Source organism: Tenrec ecaudatus, chromosome 18 (assembly GCF_050624435.1).
Source record: "Tenrec ecaudatus isolate mTenEca1 chromosome 18, mTenEca1.hap1, whole genome shotgun sequence".
In the NCBI taxonomy this organism is placed as follows: domain Eukaryota; kingdom Metazoa; phylum Chordata; class Mammalia; order Afrosoricida; family Tenrecidae; genus Tenrec; species Tenrec ecaudatus.
The window spans coordinates 4,101,581-4,127,784 of record NC_134547.1 but is presented as its reverse complement, the minus strand read 5'-3'; the positions used below and the strand labels follow the sequence as shown (position 1 = coordinate 4,127,784).

General features: G+C 57.1%; 2 protein-coding genes across 8 annotated transcripts; one reads left to right on the top strand and one right to left on the bottom strand.

The window, feature by feature from the left end:
• Nucleotides 1-1,638: 1,638 nt before the first annotated feature.
• On the bottom strand, nucleotides 1,639-19,142 carry MBOAT7 (membrane bound acylglycerophosphatidylinositol O-acyltransferase MBOAT7). Its single transcript, XM_075536267.1, has 8 exons — nucleotides 18,884-19,142; nucleotides 17,766-17,844; nucleotides 17,504-17,633; nucleotides 16,209-16,335; nucleotides 13,868-14,027; nucleotides 9,335-9,695; nucleotides 6,839-7,015; nucleotides 1,639-2,487 (listed from the first exon to the last, which is right to left on the bottom strand). The coding sequence occupies exons 2-8, from the start codon at nucleotides 17,839-17,841 to the stop codon at nucleotides 2,100-2,102; spliced, it is 1,419 nt and encodes a 472-aa protein (XP_075392382.1). The 5' UTR covers nucleotides 17,842-17,844; nucleotides 18,884-19,142; the 3' UTR covers nucleotides 1,639-2,099.
• Nucleotides 19,143-19,981: 839 nt separating this feature from the next.
• Nucleotides 19,982-25,966, top strand: TSEN34 (tRNA splicing endonuclease subunit 34). Of its 7 annotated transcripts, none has more exons than XM_075537199.1 (5): nucleotides 19,982-20,217; nucleotides 21,606-21,852; nucleotides 22,413-22,647; nucleotides 22,796-23,053; nucleotides 25,490-25,966. In XM_075537199.1, exons 2-5 carry the CDS (start codon nucleotides 21,610-21,612, stop codon nucleotides 25,675-25,677), a joined length of 924 nt encoding a protein of 307 aa, XP_075393314.1. In that variant the 5' UTR covers nucleotides 19,982-20,217; nucleotides 21,606-21,609; the 3' UTR covers nucleotides 25,678-25,966. The 7 variants fall into 7 exon arrangements, with proteins under 7 accessions (XP_075393314.1, XP_075393316.1, XP_075393315.1 ...); XM_075537201.1 differs by lacking the exon at nucleotides 19,982-20,217 and adding an exon at nucleotides 20,378-20,500; XM_075537200.1 differs by lacking the exon at nucleotides 19,982-20,217 and adding an exon at nucleotides 20,643-20,784.
• The last annotated feature ends 238 nt before the right edge of the window (nucleotides 25,967-26,204 follow it).

Sequence of the window (26,204 nt, the reverse complement as noted above, 5' to 3'; positions counted from 1 at the left end):
GGTGGTTTTGAACAGCCGATCTGGTGGTGAACAGCTGAACACGAAACCACTCTGCCATTGGAGCTCCTCCCTTCTCTAATCTCTGTGTCTGGCACAGGAGATACGTGAGGTTTCTTATTCTCGTAAAGAGCTACAGTCGCCTTTGGTGTAAATGAGGTGAAACCCAGTTGAGAAGTAGAGCTGGGGGAACAGAGATACAGAGCCACGTGGAGTTGGCCCGGGAGCTCAGGAGACACTCTGAGCCAAGAGTCTCTTGACTTAGAGCCAAGAGAGCGAGACTTTCCCTAGAGCTGGTGCCCCAAATTCACACTGCTAGCCTCCCACACTAGGGAGAAAAGTGGTTTCCCACTCCTCTCAGGAGTTATCGTCTTGGATAGCAATGATGGCAGAATAATGCCGCCCCAGGGGAAGAATACCAACATAGTAGGTGAGTGGACAGAATGGGCGGCATAACATAGGTATAAATAATAATATTGATACATCCTATATTAAGGGTTCAAGGGGTGACAGAGTAGGGGGAGAGGAAGAAAAAAAAGAGGAGCTAATATCAAAGAGCTCAATAAGAAAGATGTTTAAGAATTGTTGGTGCTGATAATGGTATGTCTGCTTGAGATAAGGAAGGTATAGTTATCATATAGGTAAGAACCCCCCATGGCAGTTACATAATCTCCTGTCAACTTGCGTAGAGGGTTGGAGTCTCACCTGTCGATCAGGTCATAGCCAATGAGGCCTCTGTGTGGGCATGGCCTTCTCCTAAGGACTCTGGGAACGCCTCCCTGGAGGCCGGAGACACTGTCTCTGCTTCACATTCCTGTTGACAAGACAGATGAAGCTATGTTGATGGAGCCAGAGCTCTAGAGCTGGAGGAGCCATGTGTGGAGACCCACACCAGCACTGAGATGCTTCCACCACTACTGGATCCACAAGAATTCCCTCACTGGCTTGTGATCTTCCTGCATTTGGCATCATTGCATGTGTAACGTGAGTCTAAAGAGGAATTTATAGAATGGTATCAGACATATCGGCTAATATCAGACTTATGGACTTGATCTGGACTGGGTTGGGATGTTTTCTCAACAATTACTCTTTCATATAAAGCTCTCTTATATACCATTGAGTATCTATAAATTTGTCGCTCTAGTCAACCCAGATTAATACTCCCTCCCCAATTGAATGATTTATTTAAAAAAGGAAAATGAAAAAGAAAAAGAGGTATCGTCTTGGAAACCCACAGGGGCAGTTAACCCTGTCCTATAGGGTTGCTATGAATTAGAATCACCTTGGAGGCAGTGAGTTTGCTGGATCCTCCCACACTGAGAGAATAAGAAATCTGCCTTTGTGAAGCCGTTCACGAACTAGACAGCGAGACAGAGACCTGATAGGGCAGGGTCTCAGAGCTGCCTCTAGGTTCCCGGGACAGTGGATGGGCAGCCTCCGCTTTCTCCCATCGAGCGGCTGTTGAGTTCGAACTGTCGACTTTGGTTGGCAGTTGAGTGCATAAACGCTGCGCCACCAAAGTGCCTCACCTTCTTTCTGGGGGGCGGGCGGTGGTGGTGCTGGCAGTGGACAGGACCAGCCCCCGTTGGCGCCTCCCCCGGGGGCGGGGGGCCCAGGCACACAGGGAGACACACGTGACCGTCTTGTGCAACACTTTATTGAGTATGATTTTAACACTGACCGCCCCCTGTCAAGGCCCAGGGAGCCTGATGGGAGGGTGAGAGGGGCCTAAGGTGGACCCCAAGCCTGTTGGGGACCGAGCCTCAGTGCTCCCCGGGGATGGAATGGGCAGGTCAGCCCGCTCCCTGTTTTCGAAACCATGATTCCATGAGATAAGAAAAATACACTGAGAGAGAGAGGAAAGTGGAACCCCACTCCCCGGAGCCCGGCCCCGAGGCTCCTCGCCCCACGCTGAGGACCCCACCTCTCTTGAAGGCCCCCATCTTTTGGGTGGCCTCGTGGTCTGGATACTCTAGGCACTGGAGCAGGTGGGGGATTGGGGTGGGGGACAGCGAGGCCTGAGGTTGGGGTCCCACGCAGGGCGCTCCTTCCAGCCATTCTCCCAGGGCAGCTGGTTCTCACGGTGGTGGATGGCGACCTACTCACTCCTCACGGAGCTTTTCTGGAGCGGGGCCCTCGGTCTGGGGGGCTGCCTTCCGCCGGCTGGGGCTGCCCCCGCCCAGCGCCAGCCCCAGCCCAAGGGCTACCAGGGCCAGCAGGTGGATGCAGAAATAGACGGAGGCCCAGTAGCGCAGCGTGTCACCCAGCGAGAGGAGCACGAAGCCCATGCACATGTAATCGTAAGCGCGCATCTTCAGGAACCAGTGCACCCAGTCCCAGGCTTGCTGGCCCTCGGTGCCCAGCCGCCGGCGCAAGGCCGACTCCAGCCGCCCCTCGGCCGCCAGGCACAGCGGGATGGTCAGGAAGCTCAGGTAGTAGCCAGGGTGCAGGCCATGCCAGTAGGCGCTCAGCAGCATAGTCCAGGCGCTCCTGCGGGGAGGGAGGGGAAGCCAGGAGTCAGGAGGGAGGGGCAGCTGATATGCCTCAGATCCCTGGGCCGGCCCCCTCTTCTCTCAGACCCAGGAGTCCCAGCCTTCCTCCATTAGACCCAGGGATCCAGGATGCGGCCCCCTCCGCCCTCAGACTAGGGGGTTGCAAACCTCAGAACCTTCTTCTTTAGACTCAGAAGTATTGGTCCCCAGCCCTCCTCGTCAGACCAGGAGTCCTGACCCCCAGCCCTCCTCCCTCAGACCAGGAGTCCTGACCCCCAGCCTTCCTCCCTCAGACCAGGAGTCCTGACCCCCAGACCTCCTCCTCCCTCAGACCAGGAGTCCTGACCCCCAGCCCTCCTCCTTCAGACCAGGAGTCCTGACCCCCAGCCCTCCTCCTTCAGACCAGGAGTCCTGACCCCCAGCCCTCCTCCCTCAGACCAGGAGTCCTGACCCCCAGCCCTCCTCCTTCAGACCAGGAGTCCTGACCCCCAGCCCTCCTCCCTCAGACCAGGAGTCCTGACCCCCAGCCCTCCTCCTTCAGACCAGGAGTCCTGACCCCCAGCCCTCCTCCCTCAGACCAGGAGTCCTGACCCCCAGCCCTCCTCCTCCCTCAGACCAGGAGTCCTGATCCCCAGCCCTCCTCCCTCAGACCAGGAGTCCTGACCCCCAGCCCTCCTCCTCCCTCAGACCAGGAGTCCTGATCCCCAGCCCTCCTCCCTCAGACCAGGAGTCCTGACCCCCAGCCCTCCTCCTCCCTCAGACCAGGAGTCCTGACCCCCAGCCCTCCTCCTCCCTCAGACCAGGAGTCCTGACCCCCAGTCCTCCTTTCTTAGACCAGGAGTCCTGATCCCCAGCCCTCCTCCTCCCTCAGACCAGGAGTCCTGACCCCCAGTCCTCCTTTCTTAGACCAGGAGTCCTGACCCCCAGCCCTCCTTTCTCAGACCAGGAGTCCTGATCCCCAGCCCTCCTCCCTCAGACTAGGAGTCCTGACCCCCAGCCCCTCCTCCCTCAGACCAGCAGCCCTCTTCCTTCTCTCCTGAAGACTGAGGAGGCTTTGCTTATCTGCCTCCTGCAGGGGTCAAGGAGTCCCTGGCTGCCAACCAATATCTGGAACCCCTGGGTCCTCTTTCCCTTTGAGGATCAGTATGTGTTTCATCCTATAGTCTTTGTTCCCACAGGAAAAACAAAACAAACACTTTGCTGCCATTGAGTCAATACCGACTCAAGGTGACCCAGGTCCACTGGGTGTCCCAGGCAGGACTGACAGGGGTAGAAAGCTCCTTGTCCTGTGGGGCTGGTAGTTTCGAACTGCTGACCTCGCACTCAGCCGCCTATTGCCCAGCCCACGACACCACCAGGGCTCCTTGTTACACAGGAGGGCCTCTAATTGCTCAGCACAACGCTGTCCCTGCTTCCGCTTCATGTTCTTTGGCAACTAGTTATACAAACTCCCAGGCCCCACCCCAGTCCTGCCCGGGCCCCCCTTCATCACATCCGCATGGGATCAAGTTTGTGTCTTGTTCTCCCGGGTGAGGAAGGCCACCACCCTCACCCTCGAGCCCCCAGAAGCTTCCAGTCTGTGGTCCATTCTCTAGAGAGCTCCCCAAGGACCCAGACACCCGCTGCTGTGGAACAGAAACTGCAGTTCAATTGTCAGTGGAAGTTTCAGTTGAGGGACCGATCAGCACCAGGGAGGCCCGCACTTCTCAGAACCATCAACTGTCCGAGATCCAAAGGGCAACACTGAGTCAAGGGACAAAGTTCAGCAGGGCTAGGGGAAGAGGTGGGGTGGGAGGGATGGAGAAACCAGGAAGCAGGAAGCAGTGAGATGAGGGATGGTACACTGTGGACAGTGTAGTCAGTGACCTGAAACAAAATGTGTATGAATTGTTGGCAGGGGGTGGGGGAGAGGGACGGGGACACAGATCTGCCCTGTCCACTTGCACTCTGTCCACAATAAAAAGCAAGTGGGGGTGGGGTGGGGAAGCAACCCAGAAGCCATCTTCCCCCACTTTCTCTCAAAGAAACCGAGCCATTGATCTCTGTCTCCTCTGAACACAGGGGTCTCCAAGACAAAACAAACACAACCAAACCTCAACAACCCAGACCCCAGCTTTCTGCCAAGCCATCGGCAGGCCTACGAGGTAAATAGGAACTCCACACCAAACCAAACTGGCGGCTGTCCCTTCCACGGCGATGCCGATCCATCCGTAGGACCCTATAGGGCAGGGTGGAACTGCTGCTGTTGAGTTTCCAGGACTGTAACTCTTTAGGGGGGAGGGTCCAGTCTTTCTCATAGGAGAGGCTGGTGGTCGCCAGCTGCTGCCTTGACAATCAGCAGTCCAGTTTGTAACCAGGGCTCCTGGTGACGGGAAATACCCACTCATTGCCACAAGCAACCATCCAGATCTAAAGGGCAGCCGCTGCCCAGAGATGAAAGCGCAGACGGCAGGAAGTGATGGGAAGGGAGGAGGAATAGCCATGGGAAACCCAGGAGGAAGTGGGTTTAGCCTGTGCTCTTACACTGTGGAGGGAGTGGGGGGGGGACGGGCAGTTCTACCATCCTGTGCTTCCTCCTCCGTGCGTGACCTGCTCTTTCATGTCTCACAAGAGGACCCCGAAACTAAGACAGTCTCATTAGCATCACCAAGACAAAGCACGCCCGCCCGAGTTGAATGGTGAGCATTGCAGGTCCATTGGAAAGGAACCCCGAACCCCGAGTCGATTCTGACTCCTAGTGGCTTGCTGGGGGACCTTCTAAGACAGAGTAGAACTGGCCCTTGGGTCCAGAGGCTGGAAATCTACGGATGGAGATAGCCTCATCTTTCTCCTAAGCTGTGGCTGTCACATTCGACCTGTCAACCTTGCGGTTGGATTTTTTCTTTTTTGGGGGATGGGGCGTGGGGAGGGGACAACAGCTAGGGGCAGGAGGACAACACAATTTAACTCATAACAGGGTCTGTTCTATTCATTGCAGCATGTTGAACTGCAGCAACACTGACCTCCACATGTCAATACTATCCACCACCCCCCCCCCCCCGCAAGTGGCATCCAAAATGCTTCCAGATGCTGATATATGGGGGAGCTGGGTAGGGGGCAAGGGAAAAAATCTGCCCCGCCCCCAGGGAGGGCCCTTGTTCTAAACACTGGTGCTCCTTGGGCATGCGTGGACTTGGCCCTCGGCCCTCGAACTGACAGGTCACTGCTACTTCAATGGCGTCCAAATGTCCGATTCTTAAGCCCAACCCTGCCCCGAAGCATGAACCTACTCATCACCTCTAAGTGATGGAGCGGAACCCGCTCAGGACCCTCCCTCCTGCTGTGGTCAGTTGCCAATGAGTCGATTCTGCGACAACACAAAGTGAAGCTGTCCCCGGGGGCTTCCCAGGCTGGACCGGTTACACAAACAGACTACCTCATCTTCTAACCACCGAGCGGCATGTGAGTTCAAAGCAAAGGCCTTTGAGGGTTGGCAACCAAGTGCGGAACCACTGGGCCACCAGGGCTCCATTCCGTAACGATTTACAAGTGAGCAAACCCACTGTGGGCATGAGACAGTTCTACTCTGTCACGCTCTGGGTTGCTATCCGTGGAAACGGGGTCGACGTCACCTAACAGCAATAATGTGCATAGAAGCAGATCATTGGGCCTCATTTTTTTTTTACACCGTGGCCCTGGGTGGGGTCGAACTGGCGGCCTTTCAGGTAGCAGTTGGGCGCAAACCATTTGTACCACGCCAAGAGCTTCCTCTTCATCCAACCCATCACCAAGATCTTTCCCCATCTTCTCCTGCACTGGAAACGACTCTGCCATCCTCTTAGGTGCTCACACCCCTAACGTGGAGGGTGACAGGGTTTTTCCCCTATTTTTTTTGTTTGTTTTGGTGCCGAAAGCCGGATTGAACTTTTTTTTCCTTCCTTCCTTTGTGTGTGTGTGTGTGTGAAATATACATGTTTTTAGCTCCAAAAGCCACTTTGTGAAACAGGTAAAAGCATCAACCCTACTAAACAATTGGGGAAACCACGAGGGAACCCCAAGAGGCCACCCAACCCCTCCAACGTTTCTAAGTCACCAGCAAGGCCAAGATTACAAAAGGGCAGCTCCTGAGGCCACTGGTTGAAATTTCTTCAGGACAGGGCTTCTGCTGAATAAGGCTGACTTTACAGAAGTAGAAACCGAGACCTACATTGTGGGTGGGGGGCAAGACTTAGCTCAGTGAGCTGAGCATGGCGGAGGCCTACAAGGCCGGAAACTACAACTCCCATGAGCCTCGGGGGCCGAAGCCCAGTCAGGGAGACCACGGGCTGCCCCAGGGTCTGCTGGGAGTAGTAGTTCTCTGGTGGGCTCACCTTAGGACGTAGGAGCGCCATGGTGCGCTCTTGTAGATATAATGCGCCAGCCACCACTGCACCGTCATGTTCCAGTACCGCATGCCATCCCGCACGCGCACGCAGAAGTCTGTGTTGTAGCAGTCGATGTTGCGGATGGTCTCATAGTCGTACTCCAGGGCGGCTGCTTTCTCCGGACTGGGGGGTGGGGGGGTGGAGGATGAGGGTCGGGACAGACATGCAGTTCAGCCAGGCCCCCTCCCTGACACCTGCACCTGTCCCAGCCCGGGAAGGAAGCTAAGGAGGGGTATCTGGTCCAGTAACAACAGCTCGAGGGCCATCGGACTAGCTAGGACAGTCCGGATTGCCAATGGTGGGGTTCTCTGGGTACTGGGCCTGCAGCAGCCACCTAGGAGCCTCAAAGGCTACGGTTGCTAAGCTATACATCCTTAGCAACCTGACCCTGCTTGGGCTTAGACACACGGAGGGGGGAAAGTCTTCCCTTAGCAACCAAGCGGGCTCTGTTCTGAGAAGCTTCCTAAAAAGGTCGGTGCCAGACTGGCTGGCACTGTGGTTGCTAGGGAAGTACTACCCCTAACAACAAGGTAGTTCACGCTTGCTAGGGAGCGATGGTCTGGCCCACATGTGACGCATTGATGGCCTCCGTTGCTAGGGAAAGGGCATTCCTTAGCAACAAGGCCTCCGTGTTCAGAAAAGGTCCGGAAAGGGGCCTTTTCCCGGCCGTTGGAGATGGGTCCTCTCTAGCCGGTAGCGGCTTTGGAGCTTTTCTTGAACCTGTCTGAACCCTTGGTGGCTGCTCATATGAGGAAGAGGCCGGGTAAGGTTAGGGATCCACTTCTACATTTTCTAGAGGGGACGACTTCCTGAGAACCAGAAATCAGCCCCTGGTCACTTGGGCAGTGGCAATACGTTCCCACGGTGGGGCTACTCCCCCAAACGGAATGGCAGCTCATAACTGTAAAGGAATGGTACAAAGAGCCCTGGTAGGCGTGGTTAAGTACTCAGCTGCTACCCAAAGGTTGGTGGTTCAAATCCCACCAGCAGCTCCATGGGATAAAGATGATGTTACTGGCTCCTATTCGGTTTACAGCCTTGGATACTCTATGGGGCGGTTCAGTGACCTATAGGGTTACTATGAATCAGAACCGACTTGGATAACCACAGCTAACAGGTAAGAGGATGGTACCAAGGCATAGGGGCAGGCCATAGTTTACATTGCAGGGCTTCTGCCCTGCTCCTGGTTCCCATTTCCCTAGCAACACAGCTGGGGCGTTACTTCCCTAGCAACAAGAACCCACAGTGACTAGCGGTTCTATTTCCCACCAACCGCTCCATGGGAGAAGATACATCCTTAGGAACCCTATGAAGCAGTTCTCTGTCCTAACGGGTCGCTATGAGTCGGAATCAACTCGACAGCAATGGGTTTGGTTCGGTTTTATTCTGATGGTGGCACAGCGGTTAAGCTCTCATCTGCCAGGCTGCCAACCCAGAGGCCAGCGTTGTGAACCTGCCCAGCGGCTCCTCAGGGGAAGGACCTGCTCCCTTAAAGGTGACAGCCCAAGGTACCCTATGGGGGCAGTGGTACTGTCACATGGGGTCGCTGTGAACTGGAATGGACTGGGCACCTGACAGCGGTAACACAGGGGCTGGGGGGAGGGGGGCGGTTGTCACCAGTAACGAGGCTCACTCCACTGTTAACAGGGGTTCAGCTTCCTCAGCTGCCGGAGGAAGGTGATCCCAGGTGGCTTGGCATGGCGGGCCTTTTACCAGAAGGCAGGACAGGCAGAGAAGCTACTGTCTAAGGAACACGGGGTTGGGGGTACTGTACACGGGAGGGGGGGCACTTCCGCTACACAGGACTTCGTTGACCTGGCGGCCGTGTTTTGTAGCAGCAAAAAGCAACCCTTACAGGGAGAAGGGGCACGGGTTACCAGGGTCCCCTACCTCTCAAGCAGAGACGAGTTTGGTTGCTAAGGAACCCTTTGCCTAGCAACTGGGGGCGCCCCATCACATGGGCATCACAGGCGACCAAAAACAACCTGGTTTGGGGGTGATGCTTCCATGGCAACAGAGGGGGTGCCATCTTCCTGTTCCTTAGCAACCACCAGAGACTCTCCACCGTGGCATCCCCGGCATGTGTGCAAACGCCTAGCCATAAGGCTGCGGGTTCAAACCCAGACAGAGGGGCAAGGCAATCTGCTGCCCAGAGGGCACATGGCCCTGAAAAGGAGCCGCTGTCCTGACACACATGGGAACGCTGGGAGTCGCAAGGGACTCGCGGGCCACGGGCAACGCAGCTAAGGGGCTACAGTGCTACAAGGGGGTGGGGGTAGGTTAGGCTTTTGGAATCAGAAGGTAGTGTTTCCCTACACAGATGGCGAGCCTGCCCCCCTGCTCCCCGGGCGCGCGCGAGCTCTCTCTCGCTTGTCCTAGGGGCAGGGCCAGCCCATGGTGGGGGCTCCGGGGGTGTCTGGGAGAGCCTCCCGGCCGCCTGACCTGCTGGGGGTTGGGCATTGAAGGGTGGGGCCGGCCCCGGCCCGGGCCTTGGCGGCCACCGGGTAGGCCCCAAAGCCGGCGGCAATGCAGCCGCACTCGGCCGCAATCCAGGCCACGTAGAAGCGCATGCGGAAGGCGAAGAAGACCGGGATCATGTAGAAGAGGCGGGCGGGCAGCGGGCGGGCGTAGAAGGCGTCCTCGCGCACGGCCTCCAGCGGGAAGAGGTGCGAGGAGAGCAGGAAGAGCAGGCCAAAGAGGGGGGCCGGCCAGGCGCGGCGCAGCAGGGGCCGCAGGCTGGGCACGGCCCCCGGGAAGGGCTGCTCCAGCCAGTCCAGGTACGTGCGGTAGCGGAAGAACGGGCCTGTGCGGGGAGGAGGGCACCTGGTGAGACCGGGCATGGGGGGCGGGGTGCAGCTCGGGGGGTTCTTGGGGTGTGAGGGGGAGAGGACGACATTTGGTGAGACCGGGCGTGGGAAGATATGCAGCTAGGGGAAGAAGAGGTCTCATGTGGTGAGACCAAGGTGGGGGTATAGCTTGGGGGCTGGGGGCACATGGGGAGACGGCATGGTGGGGAGGTGGGCTGGGCGGGAGGGGCTCACAGGGTAGAAGAGGAGGCTCTGGGTGGGGGGTTCGGGGGTGACTGGCATAACACTGGGAGGGGTGTACAGAGACCATGAAGGGGGGATGGAGACCCTGCAGGAGGACATCTGGGAGTGCTGGGGGGGGATACAGAGGTTCTGGGGCAGGGACCGAACCTCAAAGGGATGGGGGGATAGCGTCTGAGGGGAGGAATGCAGACCCGAGAGAGGAAGGGCAGAGATGGATGAGGGGGAAGGACACTGGGGATGGGAGCAAAGACCCCAAGGGGGATGGAGACCCTGAGAGATGACTGAGGCTGAGGGCATGGAGACCCTGGGAGAGGAATGAGACTAAGGAGATAGAGACCCTGGGGAGAGGGACCAGAGGCGATGGAGGAGAGGAATCCGGAGGACAGAGAGGGAAGAAGGAAACGCTGGCACACGCAGACCCCGGATGGGATGGAGCCCGGGGCGGGCGGGAATGAAGAAACTACAGAGCTTGGGCAGGACGAAGAACTCCAGAGACAGAGAAGGACAGCCACCCCAACATGAGGGTAGGCAGAGATACTGACCAGGTGGACCAGAGAACTAGGAAGAGAAAGACAGACGGACAGACAGACAGGACTCAGAGAGGTGGGGAGACCTCAGTGTCCAAAAGTGACAGACAAATGTGCAATGCACCTGTGACATGAGAACAAAGAGGGAAGTGGGGTGTGGGAAGGTGGAGTGGGGGGTGGGAAGGCAGGGTAGGGGGGGAGGTGGGGGGGTCCTCTGGGCCCCACAAGCACCGAGCGCTCTCAACAGGAAACCATTTGGGTCCTTTGAGGAGAGACGTGGCCGGCTGCCATCTACCCTCTTAACCAGAGTCCTCTGGCTGCTGGAGAGGAAGACTTTCTACTCGTGAAAAGTTTCAGCCTCGGAAACTCGCAGGGGCAGTTCCTCCCTGTCCTACAGAGTCGGTCGCTATGAGTTGGCATTCACTTGAAGGCAGTGAGTTTGGTTAATTTTGGTTTCCTGGCTGCTGAGTAGAAATGTGGGCTTGGAGGGGGACAGGACCATGGGTACCGGGAGACCATCACGGCCAGTTAGATAAGCCACTGTGATGGTGGCCTGGGCTGGGGAGGGAGCCGTGGAGATGAACAGCAGTGGACACGGGGTAGAAAAAGGCCCAAGCTGCCGAAAGACCAGATATCATCTGAGAGGGCGGATGAATGGGAGCGGACACGTGGGAACGGATATTGTCTAAGTCAGTTTATAAGGTATGTCTGCCGAAAAGCCAGCCATGTCGATGTTATTTAAAAACAGCCATGTTATTTCCAAAATAACAGCCCAAGACTAATGCTTGTTTAAAAGTCTGCAGAGTAGAGGCAGGAGAGTGGCCAGTAGCTGGTGGGGGGGGGGATAGAGTGGGAGCGGGGTGTGTGGTTCAGTGGTCAGATTCTGGCCTGCCCTGCGGGGGAGACTGGGGTTGGAATCTCAGCATGTGTCCCTCATGCGTCACCACCCCTCCACTGTCATCAGGGGCTTGTGGGCTGCTCGGGGGCCTGACCGTTTCTGGAGGAAGGTGCGCTAAGAAGGAAGGCTGGCAATCTTCTTCTGAAAATCAATCAGTGGGAACACTATGGGCTGTCACAGTCTCCTCTGACCGTGGGGGACCAAGGGGTGGGTGGCCATGAGCTAGGCTGTCTACTTCACAGCAGGGACCAACCGAGGATGGAAGGGATAGGATGGGAAGGAGCGGGCTTCTCCGGGGATGATCAAAGACGTCGTGGAAGGACACACGTGGCTGGGACCACGAGGGGGCTTCAACAGTATGCTGGTGGGAAAACAGGATTGAAAGACTATGGGATTTCTCCACGAGCTTTTTCAAGGCCCTTTGGTATTCTCAATTCCGACTCACAGTGCCCCTCACAGGGCAGGACAGAACCGTTCCTGTGGGTTTCTGAGGCGGTAACTCTTAACGGGGGTGGAAAACCCTGTGTTTCACCCGCAGAGCTGCTAGTGGTTTCAAACTGCTGACCCTGTGGCTAGCAACCCAGCGCTTGACCCCCGAGGTTGCTACGATTCAGTACTGACTCGCTGGAGGTGAGTTTGGTTTTGTCTACTAAAAACCACTCAACTCTACATTTCAACGGGGTCCTGTGGATAAACCCTCAGTAGGACTGTCTTGCTTCTCTGTGTTGGACAGGGGCAGCCTGACCCTTCACTGTAGCTTGTCTGAGTAGAAAACACTGGAATTCCCCGCCTCATACAGGTCTCTGTTTGCACAGGCTTTGCTGTGCACACATTTCTCTCAGCTCAGTCTCCTCTCTGCTCCCAGGAAGCTGGCAGGAGCCTCCTAGTGGCTTGACAGTTAAAGCACTCAGCTGCTAATAGAGAGGTGGGCAGTTCAAACCCACCCAGCTGCTCTTCAGGAGAACGACCTGGGCATCTATTAAAGACCCATGTTGGTGGGTGCTGACTCACAGTGACTCGGTGCACGATAGAACAAAACACCGTCCGGCTGTCCCACACACTGTCCCCGTAACCATTACGATGTGTGAGCCTGTTGTTGCCGCCACTGGGTCAGTCCATCCCTGCAGGTTCTTTTACTTTATTGTTTTAAAAATCATTTTATTGGGGGCTCTTACAGCTCTTATCACAATCCATACATCCATTGTGTCCAGCACATTGCTGTGTATGCTGCCATCATCCTTTTCAGAGCATTTTCCTTCTGCTTGAGCCCTTGGTCTCGGCTCCTCATTGGTCCGGTCTTCTTTGTCTCTTCTTCAGGTCCCCCCACTTTACTAAGCAGAAGTCCTTCTCTAGGGACTGGTCTCTGCTGATGACACGAGGTCTCACCATCCTTGCTTCCATGTAGCGATCCAGCTGGACTTCCTGTTCCAACTGGCTGTCCGTGGTACAGTCAATGTTCTCCACCAGCGTGGGAAAACACTCTAGTTCAAGGGCATCGGTTCTTCTGCGGTCTGCCCTAGTTCTGGTCCCTCTTTCACATGCCTTGGAGGGAGCTGGGTTGGGCCAGGTGTACCTTAGTCCTCAAAGTGACATCTTTGGTCCCCGTGGCCATTAAATAATCCCCTGTCAACTTGAGATAAGGGGTGGAGTCTAGCCTGTCAATCAGACCACAACTTGATGACCTCATATGGAAGTGCAACGGAGTTACTGTATATACTTGTGTACAAGCTGAGTTTTTCGGCACATTTTTAATGCAGTTTTTGTTGTAAAATTAGGTGCCTCCACTGATATTCAGGCCAGCTTGTACTCAAATATATACCGTAAATAGCTCATTGGAGGGCAGACCCCGTCTCTCTGCCTTCCCGTTCCTGCTGTTGAGACCCTCAGAGAGCTGGAGGAGACACACGGAGAACTGAGTCAGCGCTGAGATGCTTCCACTGCCACTGGATCCACAAGACCTTCTAGCCACTGGCCTGTGATCTTCCTGCATTCAGCAACAATGCATGTGCTGTGTGAGTCTAAAGAGGAATTTATGGACTAGAATTGGACTTATGGATTGCTCTGGACAGGGCTGGGATGTTCTCTCAAGATACAAAAAGCTCTTCTTTATACACGAGTGTCTATGAATTTGTTTCTCTTGTCAACCTGGACTAACCGGTCCCCAACAAGAGGTTTTTGTGCAGCAAGTTTACTTGGTGCTACATGTTGGTAGATTTCTTGACTGCCCCTCATTGTACTTGAAACTAGTCAACTCTGTACAGGTTACAGCCTTGGAAACCCGACAGGCCATCTGACCCTGGGACACCTCTAGGGGATCCGGGGGCCGCCCCCCTTCCTGTTGGAGTTGTGAGTGGGACTAACGTCTTCTCCTTCAGAGAAGCAGTTTCTGGGGCAGAGGTGAGGCGGGATGGGGTGAGAACACAGGGGAGGTGCCGTGCTCAGGCGGAGGACAGGCACAGAGCAGACAGACAGACAGCTGGGAGGGGCTGGGCTGGCTCACCTGTCATGATTCCCACGTAGCAGTAGCTGTAGCTAAGCGTCTCCATCAGCGAGGGCACGTCGGGGAGCAGCCCCAGGGTGGGGCCCTTGCTGAAGGCCACTGCCATCTCCTTCCTCTGGGCCTGGTGGAGGTCCTGAACCTCACTGGCCAGACTCACCAGCTAAGAGGAAGGGGGGTGGGAGGGGGAAATGTGGGAGCTGAGGCCCTTCCTTACGCTGGCTGACCAACCTCCCTTTAGCCCGCACTCCCAGCAGCCCCTGGGACCAGTGGACACGGACAAGCTGAGGATTTTATCTGTACAGGCAGGTCCCCCTGGGGTTATAAACAAGTCCCAGCCCAAACCTGTCTGTTAAGTCGAATTTGTACCTAAGTTGGAACCATTAGGTGAGGCTGGTATGGAACGTCGGCTAGGGCCTGTCAACGTCTAAACAACACGGTGGGGGAAACTTCTAGCTACACGCAAACATCTCTAACCTAACACAGCCATATAAGACCAACAGTTGGGTGCCCGTCGCCCACTTGTTATCACAAACCATTGGGAAAATGCAAACTCCCTGCCGACTCATGGTGCGCAATCCCATGGGGTGGAGTAGAACTGCCCTGCTGGGTTCCCAAGGCTATCAGTCTTTGCAGGTGTAGAAAGCCTCGCTTTTCTCCTGCAGAGGGGCCGCCGGTTTCGAACTGCTGACCCTGCGGTGAGCGGCCAACGCAGTACCCCACTGGTACGAGGCTTTCTACTCTTGTGAAGAGTTACAGCCTTGGGAACCCACAGGGCTCCTTCTGAATCTTTCACATCAGCCCCACACCAAGTCCAGCCTCTGGTACCTAGAATCCCGTGCAAAAAATCCGGAGTGGACCCCAATTCACGGCGGCACCCCGAGCACCCCGGGATCAAAGTGTGCCCCAGAGGGCTTTCCCATATAGCCAGAGATGTCTGCAGGGCCAACAGTTCCCAAATAGGCCATGCAATCCCATCAACTACATCCTCCCTTGGGGTGGTGTGCCCATCCGCACACACCCCACCAGCTTCCTGTTCTCTCCCTCCTCTGTGACCTGTTGTCAAATGCACCCTCTGGTGACAGCGTTTAAAAGAGCTCCAGGTCTGGAGCTCTTTCCAGGTGCGCCTTTCTTCCGGGAGTCTCCGGGGCCAGTAGTTTTGGTGCTACAGGATTTCCCATGGCTGGTTCTAGGGGAAGCACGTCGCCAGGCCTTTCTTCCGAGGTGCCTCTGGGTTGGCGGGCAGGACTCCCCCTTTCCAGTGTTAATTGCTGGCACCACCCAGGACTGGGTGTCATGGCTTCTCCATGCCTCTGGGGGTGGGGGCGGTTATTCCCCAGGGCTCTTTCCCTCCTTGGGGAAGGCACCACTCCCAGCGGGTCACTCTCAAACTGCTCCCGTCTGGCCCTCACCCCAGCTCAGGTCCTGACCCAGTCGACCAGCTGTTCACTGCCATTCTTTCGGGTGTATACCTCGAACCCCACCCACACACCCACTGCCATCCAGTCAATCCAACCTCACAGCGACCCAGTAGGACAGAAGAGACATGCCCCCCAAAGGCTTTGGGGGCGTAACCTTGGGCTCCTCGTTCTCCCGTGGGAAGGTGGATGGATGGGTTCCAACCACGAACTCACAGGGCTCCGTTGGATGTCTACTGTTCGTGGTTTGGTAGGTGCCCAGCACACAGTAGGAGCTCATTTGTAACCTAGTAATTGCCCAGCACACAGTAGGAGCTCATTCGTGGCATGGTAGGTGTGGGCGGGCCTGAGAATCTGCTGTCACTCACAGCCTCAGGGGGCCCTGTCAGGTGCTTGGAGTCTCTGTGCCCTGAGCCCAATGTTTGCAAACTCTGTAGGATGGTTCACCTGTCACTGAAGGGCAGGTAGTTAAGCATTTAACCACTGGCTGAGATTGGTGGCTCAGATCCACCCAGAGGTGCCACAGACAGAGGCCTGGCAATCCGCTTCTGAAAGGCCACCCTCTTGGGGGTCCATCTCTGGGCATAGGGGTGTTGGGGGGAGAGGGTGTCTCCAGGGGTTGGAATGGTGGAGACCGTAACTGACCACCCCAACAACAAGGTGAACGAGCTGGGATAGCACCCAGCCCTGCCTGGCACCTGCTGTTACTTCCCCATCACTGAGGACCCGCAAAGGAAAAGACTTTTATAAGGGTGCCTGAAAGGTGTAATCCCACCCTGGGTGCCCTGAGGGCAAGTCCCGCCCCCCTCCCTAGTCTGGGAGAGAAGCTCCCCCCACCCCATGGGAGTAGAAGTGAACCCAGGAACCCAGGCCCAGTGGAGGTTAGTGAGGGCCCACGCGGCCGTGACAGACTGCAACTGACCCACCTTCAGCGTGAGCAGCAGCTGGACGGCGTTGGTGAAGGGCGTGGGCGTGGGCAGGCCCAGCAGGCTGAGGGCACGGAAGAAGAGGAGATAGGAGAAGGTCCAGGCCAGAGCCAGAGCATGGCAGGAGCTGCGGCAGAGAAGGGAAGGGCTTCAGCCTGGACCTCCCCTGCCCACCAGGTCCAGCTGCACACCCACCCACAGCCCCGCCCCCAGGAGAGAAAGAGAGAGATGGGACGCAATGGCAATGGGCGTGACAGAGATTGGGTGATGGGGGAGAGGAATGGGCAGAAGAGGAAGGGGAGGGGTTAAGTGAAAGTTCTGGGGAAGACCGCTTAATCTTTGGTTTTGTTTGACCTTCATGATCCAGAAAGAGAGAGCGAGGGCATAGAAACAGAAACAGACAAATCTGGTAAAACAGAGGCAGTACAAACATAGACAGTGTGAGGGACAGAGACATCAAAACAGAAGATCAAAGATAGAAATCTGACTTGAACAGTTCAAACTTTGTCAGCAGGTCCCCACTATGACGTTGGCTGGACCTGATCTGGTTTCCAAATGTTCTATATTTTTGGTTTTATATGAGGGTGTATCTCAGAGGTATTGTCATTGGGGGTCACCCTCTTGAAGTTGTGTTACATGCTTTTTCTGCTTGGGGGTATATGAAACCCAGGACTGAAGAACCTATAGGGGCAGCAAGTAGAATAAGGAGTTCAGGGAACCAGGGGCACAGGTGGCTGTGTGGTAAAAGGGGGACGATGTCAAGGAGTCCATGTAGAAAAAGAACGTTTGGAAACTGTGGTTGCAATTGTGCAATTTTACTTGATGTGAGTCAAATATGGAATCATATATGTATTAAATCTCAATTAATAAAAATTTAAAAATAAACAGATATAAAGAGAGCCTGAGAAACACACAGAGAGACAGAGATATACAAAAAACAGAGATGTAGAGACAGGATGGATATGAATAGGGACGGTGGAGTATCCCCTCAAACGGGATGATGAGGACTGGGACCCCCTTGTCTCCCCCCCAAAAGACCAGACCCACTGCCATCGGGTCTAATTCAACTCATGACAACTATATAAAACAGGGTAGAATGGCCCCATAGAGTTTACAAGGCTGTAACTCTCCTTATAGAAGCAGACTGCCTCATCTTTCCCTCTGTGGAGCTGTTAGTGGGTTTGAACAGCCAACCTAGTGGTTAGAAGCCCACAACCTAACCGACTGCTGTGCTGGGGGGGGGCGGGGGGAGGGGCCAGGGACACTGGCTTGAGTTGTCCCCGGCCAGCTCTCACCAGGGCTGGGCCTGAATAAGGGCCCAGGTCCCAAGGATGGTGACCAAAGAATGCAAGGTATGAGGTCCGCAGGTGAACAACGTGAGCCCCAGGCCCACAGCCGCTGCCCCCCATCGCTTCAGACCAGGTCCTGCGGGAGGGAGAAAAGGCAGCCTTAGCCTGGAATCTTCCAGAGGACCCCCCCCCCCTCCGTGCCCCACACTTCGCCCAGCCCCACCCAACCCCTCCCTTATTTTCCACTAGGGGAGGGAACTTGACTCACCAGCTTTCTTAAAGAGGAAGCCGATGGGGATGGACATAAGAAGAACCACTAGATAGGTCCACTCTTCTGGCGACATGCTCTGGGGGGGGTTGGGGAAGTCAGGGGGTGGCGGTGAGAACCCGCAAGTGCCGCTAGGCCTGGGCGGAGATGGGGCGGGGAGCTTCCCTCTTCATGAACCCAGGAAGTCAGCTCTCCAGGTGGGCAGTTTTCAAGGGTTCTATATGGCGCCCTCATTGCCTCTCCTTTGAGAAGAACTCCATCTAATCCCTCCTTTTGAGAAGAACTCCATCTAATCCCTTCCTCCTTCAGAGATGCTGAAATCCGGGGCCCAGCCCGCTAGCTTCTTTGGGTCTAGAAACCACGTCTAGACGTCCCATGCACGCCCCCCTCCCCCCATTGATGACCCGGTTTTCGACTCCCCCTTCCATGGGAATTCAGAGACAACCTCCCTCCTGGCCCCTTCCCCTTTGAGAGCTCTGGCAGCCCCCCTTCTGCGTTCTGGATCCTGTTTTTGAACCATCAGCCCATCTGAGCACCCAGGTATCCACCAGACTCCAGTTCTGGACGCCGAAGAGAGCATGCCTCCTGTCACCACCTCCTCAGAAGCTCCCAGCACCCTCTCTTGCCTGGAATTGGGATTCCCACCCCCACACACCCCTCCCTACCTTCTCATAGGGGCAGTCCCTCCCCCACGGAACTTAGGTTTCTGGATTCCCCCTCTTCTGAAACATCAGAAACAATCACCCCACCTTTAGAGCGCCAAGCGTTTCCAGCCCCTCCATCTTCCAGGTTCCGGGAATCTGGACCCCACCCCCACCCCGACTCCGCTTTTGAACTCCCAGTCCGTCCCTCTTTGAGACCCCACGTAACCAACACCCGTCTACCAAGCTTCCCGTCTATCTCTTTTTGGCGACCCTGACCTCTCTCCTAGCTGCACCCCAATGAGCGAGCACCAACAGCCCCAACAGGTCCCGGCCCCCGCAAAGCCACAGGCGGTTACGACACGCCGGTGCTCAGCCACGCTCCCGGGGCTGCTTCTGCACCCCGGAACCCCGTGGGTCCGCAACACCCCTTCCCCACCCTCTGGACCCCATGCATGTCCCGGCGCCCGGACCCACCTGGGCCCGCGGCTCCACGCCGCACGGGCAGGAGGCGGCCGATCAGTCCCCAGCCCGCGGGGGTCCAGCAGCTCGGGCCACGCCTCCCCCGCCCCGCAGGTCCCCGCCTCCGCTCTCGGGGGGGCCAGGCGCGCGGACACCGTGAGGGATCCGTGGCAAGCAGGGAAGGAGTCCCCCGGGAGTGCGAGTCCGCCGCTGGACCCACGGTCCCGGATCTACGGAGCGGGGGCGCGGACCGCGGGCACGTAGGGGGCGGGGCTCCGCGCGGGAAGAGGCGGGGCCGCAGCCTTCAGTTCGGAGGGAAGGGGGACTGAACGGGGAGGGGAGAGGCGGGGCTTGAGCTTTCAGTTCGGAGGCGGGGCCACCAGTAAGCTTCGGCTTTTTTCGGCTATTGTCGGGAACGTCAGCTCAATTCGGATCTGGGCCGAAAGCTTCAGCGGACTTCGGGGATGGTCGGGAACTGAAGCACTCGGCTTGGGGGAAGGCGGGCGATACGCTTCGGCTTTCTTCGGAGATGGTCGGGCCCACGTGACTCAGGCTTGCAAAGAGGCGGAGCCACCAGTTTAGAGGAAGGCGGGCCACCAAAAAAAAAAAAGCCTTTTCATTTGTCAAATTCTGCTTCAGACTATAACTGCCCCATAGTGTCCCCAAGGTTGTAATCTTTGCAGAGGTAGACTGGAACATCTTCCTTCCTTAGCGCACTTTTGAACCGTTAGTGGGACTGTAGGTTTATTCCCATAAACCAAACCAAACTCACGCCATTGACTTACAGCATTGACTTAATGCTGACTTACAGCGACGCTGTGAGTTTCCGATACTTAATTGGGAGTAGAAAGTTCCGCCTGTGCCCTCCGCAGAGCGGTTGGTAGTTTTGAACTCTTAACCTTGCGGTTCGAAACCTAACGCTGAACCACTTTGCCATCTTCACAAGGTGGAATTTTCAAAAGGTCCGGAGCCACGGGGGGCGTGGCCCCAGGTCTGCACAGGGGCGGGGCTAGGTGAAGAAGCCTTGTGTTTCTAAGTCAACGGCGGGGTCGTTATTGCGGTGGGCGGGGCTTACGAGTGGGCGGGGCCTAGGTGGGCTTTGTGGAGGTTTTAGGGGCTCGCCTTTTGGGAGCCGACGCCAGACTTGTAGCTTCGCTGAGGTGGCTGCGCGACGCCATTGACGTCTGTGTGTGTCTGTGGGGGGGCGGTGTCGACATGGTCCGGGTGGAGAAAGCCGCGGGTGGCACGCTACGTCGAGTGGTGTCGCCTGAGCTGCGTGTAGGTGCTTAGAAGTGACAGGCTGAGGCATTCTGAAGGGAAACCACGCGCACTGAGCTCTCTCAAGTCGGGTGAGCACGTTCGACCAGAGAGCTAATGGCGCGCGCGGGAGACCGGGCCTCCGACTCTATAGTTTCGCTGTTGGGCGGAAATGGCCGAACTAGGGGAGCGTTTCCGACCCGAGGGGGCGGAGCTTTAGGGTGTGGGACGGACGGAAGCCGAAGACTCCCGAACGCCGAACCCCTAGCGTTCCGTGGACGGCGGTATTGGGAATTCAGTGGAGCTGCGAGTTCCGGAACGCGGAACCGCTCGCGTCCGGCGAGGGCGGGGCTCTGGAGCCGAGAACGCCCGAACGTGAGGCGCTTCCGTTCGGAGGGGGCGGGGCTGTGGCGTCTGGTCTACCACCGGGAACGCGCAAACCGCTAACTTTCGGAAGGGGGCGGGGCTTTCGATTGCGCGACGCCTCGAGCGAACCAATGGTTCGCTTTCGCGTGGGGGCGGGACTCCACGCGGCGCGAGCCGTACTGGGAACGTTGGGCCAGGGGCGGAGCTAAGTGCTGAGCCTCCCCGAGAAGGTGCGGCTCAGCGTTCCCAGGTGGTGAACTTCAGAATGCGCCGAGCACCCCAATAAGTTCGAGGTTCGAGTCCTCCCAGCCGTGCCGCGGCAGAAAGACCTGGCAATGTGTTTCTTAAAAAACGCCACTGCAAATCCCACGGAGCGCAGTTCTCTGATACACTTGGGATCCTCCTCTTGCTGACAGCTGGTTATTCTGATGGTGGGGAGGGGACGGAGACCTTGGGACATTCGGTGCTGGGAAGGGCTGGCTTTCGGAGTGTGCCGGGACCTTGACCTCAGGAGGGCCCTCGCCAGTGGGGTTCGTCTGCTTTGGGAAAGGGGGTGTGGCTCAGGTTGGCGGAACTGTGCATCAGTGTAGGAAAAGGCCGGGGAGTGCTGAGTCTCAAGGGATCCCGCTTGGAGCCTCCGGAGGTATGGGGCCTGGGTCTCCGCCACCCGAACTCCTCTGGCATCGCCCGGCGGAAGTTTGGAGAGATGGCCCAAAGGCGTTTCGCGGGTGAAGGCGTGGAGGTTTCCGTCTCTAAGAGCCCGAAGCTTTGCAGGATGGCCCAAGACCATGGGGTCTCTTAGCCTCTCCGGGGAAGATGCCTCGAAGGTGTTGGCTGGTTACGGGGACTCGGTTGCTGAACTGCCTGAAGTTTGGCGAGGTGACCCGAAAGCATCTGGGGGGCGGGGCCTCCGCCTCCTAGGACCGGAACTCCTCCGAGTACGCCCGAAGGCATTAGGGGCGGGGCCTGGTCCTCCGCCTCAACAGGTGGCCCCCGGCTGCAAGCGAGGCTCCGCCCCCGAGGCCCAGGGGCGGGGCTCCGCCGGCTTGGGAGACTTCGGCGAGGGGAGGCCGGTGGGATCCTCGAGCGGCTTGGTGACCTCTTTGCTCCGCAGGAGGATGCTGGTGGTGGAGGTGGCGAATGGCCGTTCCCTGGTGTGGGGGGCCGAGGCAGTGCAGGCGCTGCGGGAGCGCCTGGGCGTGGGGGGTCGCGCGGTGGGCGCCCTGCCCCGCGGACCACGCCAGAACTCGCGCCTGGGCCTCCCGCTCCTGCTGATGCCTGAGGAGGCGCGGCTGCTGGCCGAGATCGGCGCCGTGACCCTGGTCAGCGTGCCGCACCCGGATCCCCGCAACCACAGCCTGGTAAGGGAGCGGGTGTGGGGTCCTTACTGTGAGAGGGGGCTGGGAATCGCGATTTTGAGGTCTCCAATGGGAGAGAGCTCTGGACTCCGGGGCCCCTGCAGTGGGAGGGGTGGGAATCGCGGAGTCGGGGTCCTGGAGGTAAGGAGAACCTGGGAGCCCCAGTCTCGGGGTTCCTGCTCCTGTGCTCGAGGTCCCTTTGATGGGAGGAGGGCTTAGCTGTGTGGGACTCGGTCCCTGAGACAGAAGAAACTGGGAGTCCCAAACTCAGGGTCGCTGTAGTAGGGAGGCTGGGGAACCCCGGATTCTCAATTCGTTTTGGAAGAGGGCACTGGAAGCTCAGTGTTACGGTTCCTGAGAAGTGGGGTGGTGGGCTGGGAACCTGGGCCGTGGTTCCTGTGGTGGGATTGTAGATTACTGTTGGGGTAGGGGTTGAGGCCTGGCCAGACTCACGGTTCTTGTAGTAGGAGGGGTCAGGAATCAGAACGCCCAGCTCCTGAGGGCCTGTGGGAACGGGAGGTCCCGCAGGAGCCCAGGGCTTGCATCTGAATTCTCGTCTTCAGGCGCTGGCTTCCTTCAAGCAGCAGCAGGAGCAGGATCTCCGGGATCAGAGCGCCTTGGCAGCTGAGGCCCGGGAGGCCCGCCGTCAGGAGCTCCTGGAGAAGATCACAGAAGGCCAAGCGGCCAAGAAGCAGAAGCTAGAACAGGATCCAGCAGCCGTGGGGAGCCCCACTGCAGGGGAGAGTGAGGCCAGGGCCAGCCAACCAGCCAGGGAGGAGGCGGCGGCAGCAGGTGAGGGTGAGTGGAGACCAAGGACCAGTGGACAGGGGGCCAAGAGAGGCCTTGTGGGAATCTCACTGCGCAATCTATGGCCTGGTCCTCCAAGGGGTCAGAAGACCTGGCCCCTTGGAGTCACCAGGCTCTCCCTTCTCTCCATCAAACCCAGGCCCCTCATCTTCCCAACCAGGGCCTTCCGACGGGCCCACCTCCCTGCCCAGGTCAGCTCTGCTCATCCAGCTGGCCACGGCCCGGCCTCGACCTGCCAAAGCTCGGCCCCTGGACTGGCGTGTCCAGTCCAAAGACTGGCCCCACGCGGGCCGCCCTGCCCACGAGTTGCGCTACAGTGTCTACAGAGACCTGTGGGAGCGAGGCTTCTTCCTCAGCGCTGCTGGCAAGTTTGGGGGCGACTTCCTGGTCTATCCTGGTGAGTTTGGGTTGGGGACTGCGTTAGTCTGGGTAGACTAGAGAAACAAATTCAGGGAGACATGTATAGGAAAGAGCTTTATATCAAAGAGTAATTGTATATTGAGAAAACAGCCCAGTCCAGATCAAGTCCATAAGCCCTATAAGCCCATATGTGGGATACGAGTCTATAAATTCCTCTTCAGACTCAGACAACACAATGACCTGAGTGCAGGAGATTCACAGGCCAGTGGGTGGAAAGTCTCGTGGATCTAGTGGTGGCTGAAGCATCTCAGCGCTGGCAGGAGTCTCCAAGTGGCTCCTCCAGCTCCAGGGCTCTGGCTCTATCAGCGTAGATCCATGTGTCTTGTCAACAGGAATGTCTTGCAGGGAGTGAGCATGTATCTAGCCTCTAGTGAACTATTTATCTCAGTTTGGGTCTCCTAAATGAGGTCATCAAGCTGCGACCTGATTGACAGGCTAGACTCCACCCCTTTGCAAATTGACAGGAGATTATGTAACTCCACAGGGACCTGCCCCCTCATGCTCCTGGATCCTTCTCAATCCCACACGCGTTTTAGATCTCATTGTCTTTTTGCCTCATCTTTTCTTAGCCTGTGAATAACCAACCCCCCCCCCCGCCCCCACATCACCCCCAAAGGGGCTGGAACCACTTGGCAGCCCAAGCTTACCAGGAAGCAGTTGGGTCATTTTGCAGGGGTGTCCTGTCCTGATGGCAGTGTGGCGAAGGTGCTCGCCAGGGAAGTGGTTTGAATCCATGTGCCACTTTCCAGAAGAAAAAAAAATGTAACAAGTCTGTTTACACAAAGTTTGTCGTCTTGGAAACCCGGTGGGGCAGATGACCTCTCCAGGGTCCTCTAGGGTCCCTGCTGTGAGTCCGAATCGCCCTGATGACAAGGAGTCTTCCACTTTTAAAATAATTTTTTTTTCTGGTGGTGAACTCACGCGTTATAAGCACCTTCCTGTCACACTTGGGTCACTGTCACGGGCCTTTCAAAGCTTCCCGTCATGCCGCTAATCACGTATCACTGACCTCTGTCTCGTCAGCATAGTGCGCCTGTGCACTAGGGACCCGAAACGTCCCCCAGTAGCGTCTTTCTTGCCGTGGCCGGCAGCCCACGATCTCGCCGAGGCCGGCCTGGCCTGCCTGTGCAACGTGCGTGGGCCACCAGATAAGAGTGTGTCCCCTCCGGCCCTGTTCAGAAAATCTGTGGGCTGAGTGCCCCATCTGTGGACTGCTCCATCCCCTGGCACGTGTTCCTTTTGGAGTCCGGTAGGGTCGTTCTCATTAGATGGGCCCCTGCCCGTGCTCAGAGCTCCTCGTGATGTGGACTGAGTTTGCGCTCCGGGTTCATGGGCGAGGACAGCAACAAATGCGGCCACTTTTGATCGCCTTTGAAAAATAAGACTTGGCTTCCACTAAGATGACAGCCTTGGAAACCCTAGGGGACAATTCTCTGTCCTATAGGATAGCTTCGGGGATGGACCTGCCTGGCTGCCCTGTGGGTATACTGTGGGGTACCAGCCCCCACAATCGAACGGGTCCAAGGGGCGATTGTGTAATCGAGGGGTAAAATTAGAGATATCAGACAAGATAACGCCTGCTAGCACTCAACCTCCAGGAAGGCCATGATCTCAGTAGCCAGATCCCTGCAGAGAGAGCGAAGGTATTTCCAGTCAGGGGATGTGCAAGTCCCCCTAATTACATCAAAACAGGAAGGGCTCGTACCATAGGCACACGTGCGACAGGAGGGGGACGAGCTAGGGGTGTACATGCCATAGGAAGGGGAGGCACCAGGGGGCATACAAGTGACAAGATGGGCTGGCTCTAGAGTCAAGACCTAACCTTGGTCCTCCCTGAGTTGGCTTGACTTTGAACCACCCATTCTAATCAGAAGGGAGTGGGCTTTACTTAGGGTGGGACAGACTCTAGGGCCTGATGGCCTTCATGGCTGACAGCCTTCAAGCAGATAACCTTTAAGCAGTTGAGCTCCAAGTGTATAGACATTGTTTGCAAAGGGCACCTTAGATTTGGCATATATTATGGGGGAGGGGGGACAACCTGGTGTGTTTCCCACAGCCACCCAGAGGAAAGTCCTGGGAACAGACCTACCCAGCAGAACAGACCTGACCTGGCAGCAAAAAACCACAGAGGAGACAGATGCCTTGGGGGGGAGTTCCTGGGCTCCACAGGATCGGTTTGAAAAGCTGGATGCTGCTGTTCAGTACCACCAAGTCGGTCCCACTCATCTAGAACCTTTGCAGAATCCTCACCACTGTCCATGCTGCCACTGTGTCCACTCACCTCTCACCAGGGACTGACCGGTCCCTCCTGATGGCACCACGTGCGACAGTCATTCCCCAGACGCTTTCCAGTCTACAGCTGGTGGCTACATCGACAATCCTTTAGCTGTGAGCCTGTCTGTCTCTCACCTAGGTGATCCGCTCCGCTTCCACGCCCACTACATCGCGCAGTGCTGGGCGGCTGGGGACTCCATCCCACTCCAGGACCTGGTCTCAGCCGGCCGCCTCGGAACCAGTGTCAGAAAGACCCTGCTGCTGTGTTCCCCGCAGCCCGACGGGAAGGTGGTGTACACCTCCCTGCAGTGGGCCAGCCTGCAGTGAGCTGAGGGCCATCAGCTCTGCCTGCAGCAAGAGGTTGCCGGGAAGTCGCTGAGTGTGGCCAGCTAGAGCACCCTCCTACCTCGCTCCCCGGTTAGATTTGGGACTCCAGTTCTCTAAGCACTACCCCGATGTCCCTCCCTGTCTCAGAGCACTCTCTGCAAGTGTTCTTTCTGTAGGGACCTTTTTCCAGCGGCTGGTCTCGTCCGCTGGCCGCTCCTCGTGCTCCGGGACTCTCTCCACAGGGCCCAGCTCCTGGGAAGTCTCAATAAACTTACCGTGTAAATGGCAAGCCTGGCTTGAATTCTTGGGCAACCCTGAGAAGAAGGCAGGGGTGTTTTTCAGGGGGGAAATTCTCGCCTTCTGTGCAGGAGACGCTGGTTCAATCCCAGGCCAGCGCATCTGAAAGGCAGACACCACCCGTCTGTCAGTGGAGACCTGCGTGCTCCTGGGGATGCTAAAGGGTTGCCAGTAGAACTTCCAGACTAGGAAGAAAGGCCTCGGAGGTCTAATTCTGGAAAATCAGCCAA

Bases quoted from the DNA above. Each gene is read 5' to 3' on its own strand.
- MBOAT7 (XM_075536267.1), bottom strand. From the start codon at position 17,841: ATGTCGCCAGAAGAGTGGACCTATCTAGTGGTTCTTCTTATGTCCATC. The intron at 16,336-17,503 runs GTGAGAGCTGGC...TCTCTGCCGCAG, and splicing joins CTTATTCAGGCCCAGCCCTG to CTCCTGCCATGCTCTGGCTC. The intron at 9,696-13,867 runs GTGAGCCAGCCC...CTCCCCGCACAG, and splicing joins CTACGTGGGAATCATGACAG to GCCCGTTCTTCCGCTACCGC.
- TSEN34 (XM_075537195.1), top strand. From the start codon at position 21,280: ATGGGGTCTCTTAGCCTCTCCGGGGAAGATGCCTCGAAGGTGTTGGCT. The intron at 22,648-22,795 runs GTGAGTGGAGAC...CATCAAACCCAG, and splicing joins GGCGGCGGCAGCAGGTGAGG to GCCCCTCATCTTCCCAACCA. The intron at 23,054-25,489 runs GTGAGTTTGGGT...TCTCTCACCTAG, and splicing joins CGACTTCCTGGTCTATCCTG to GTGATCCGCTCCGCTTCCAC.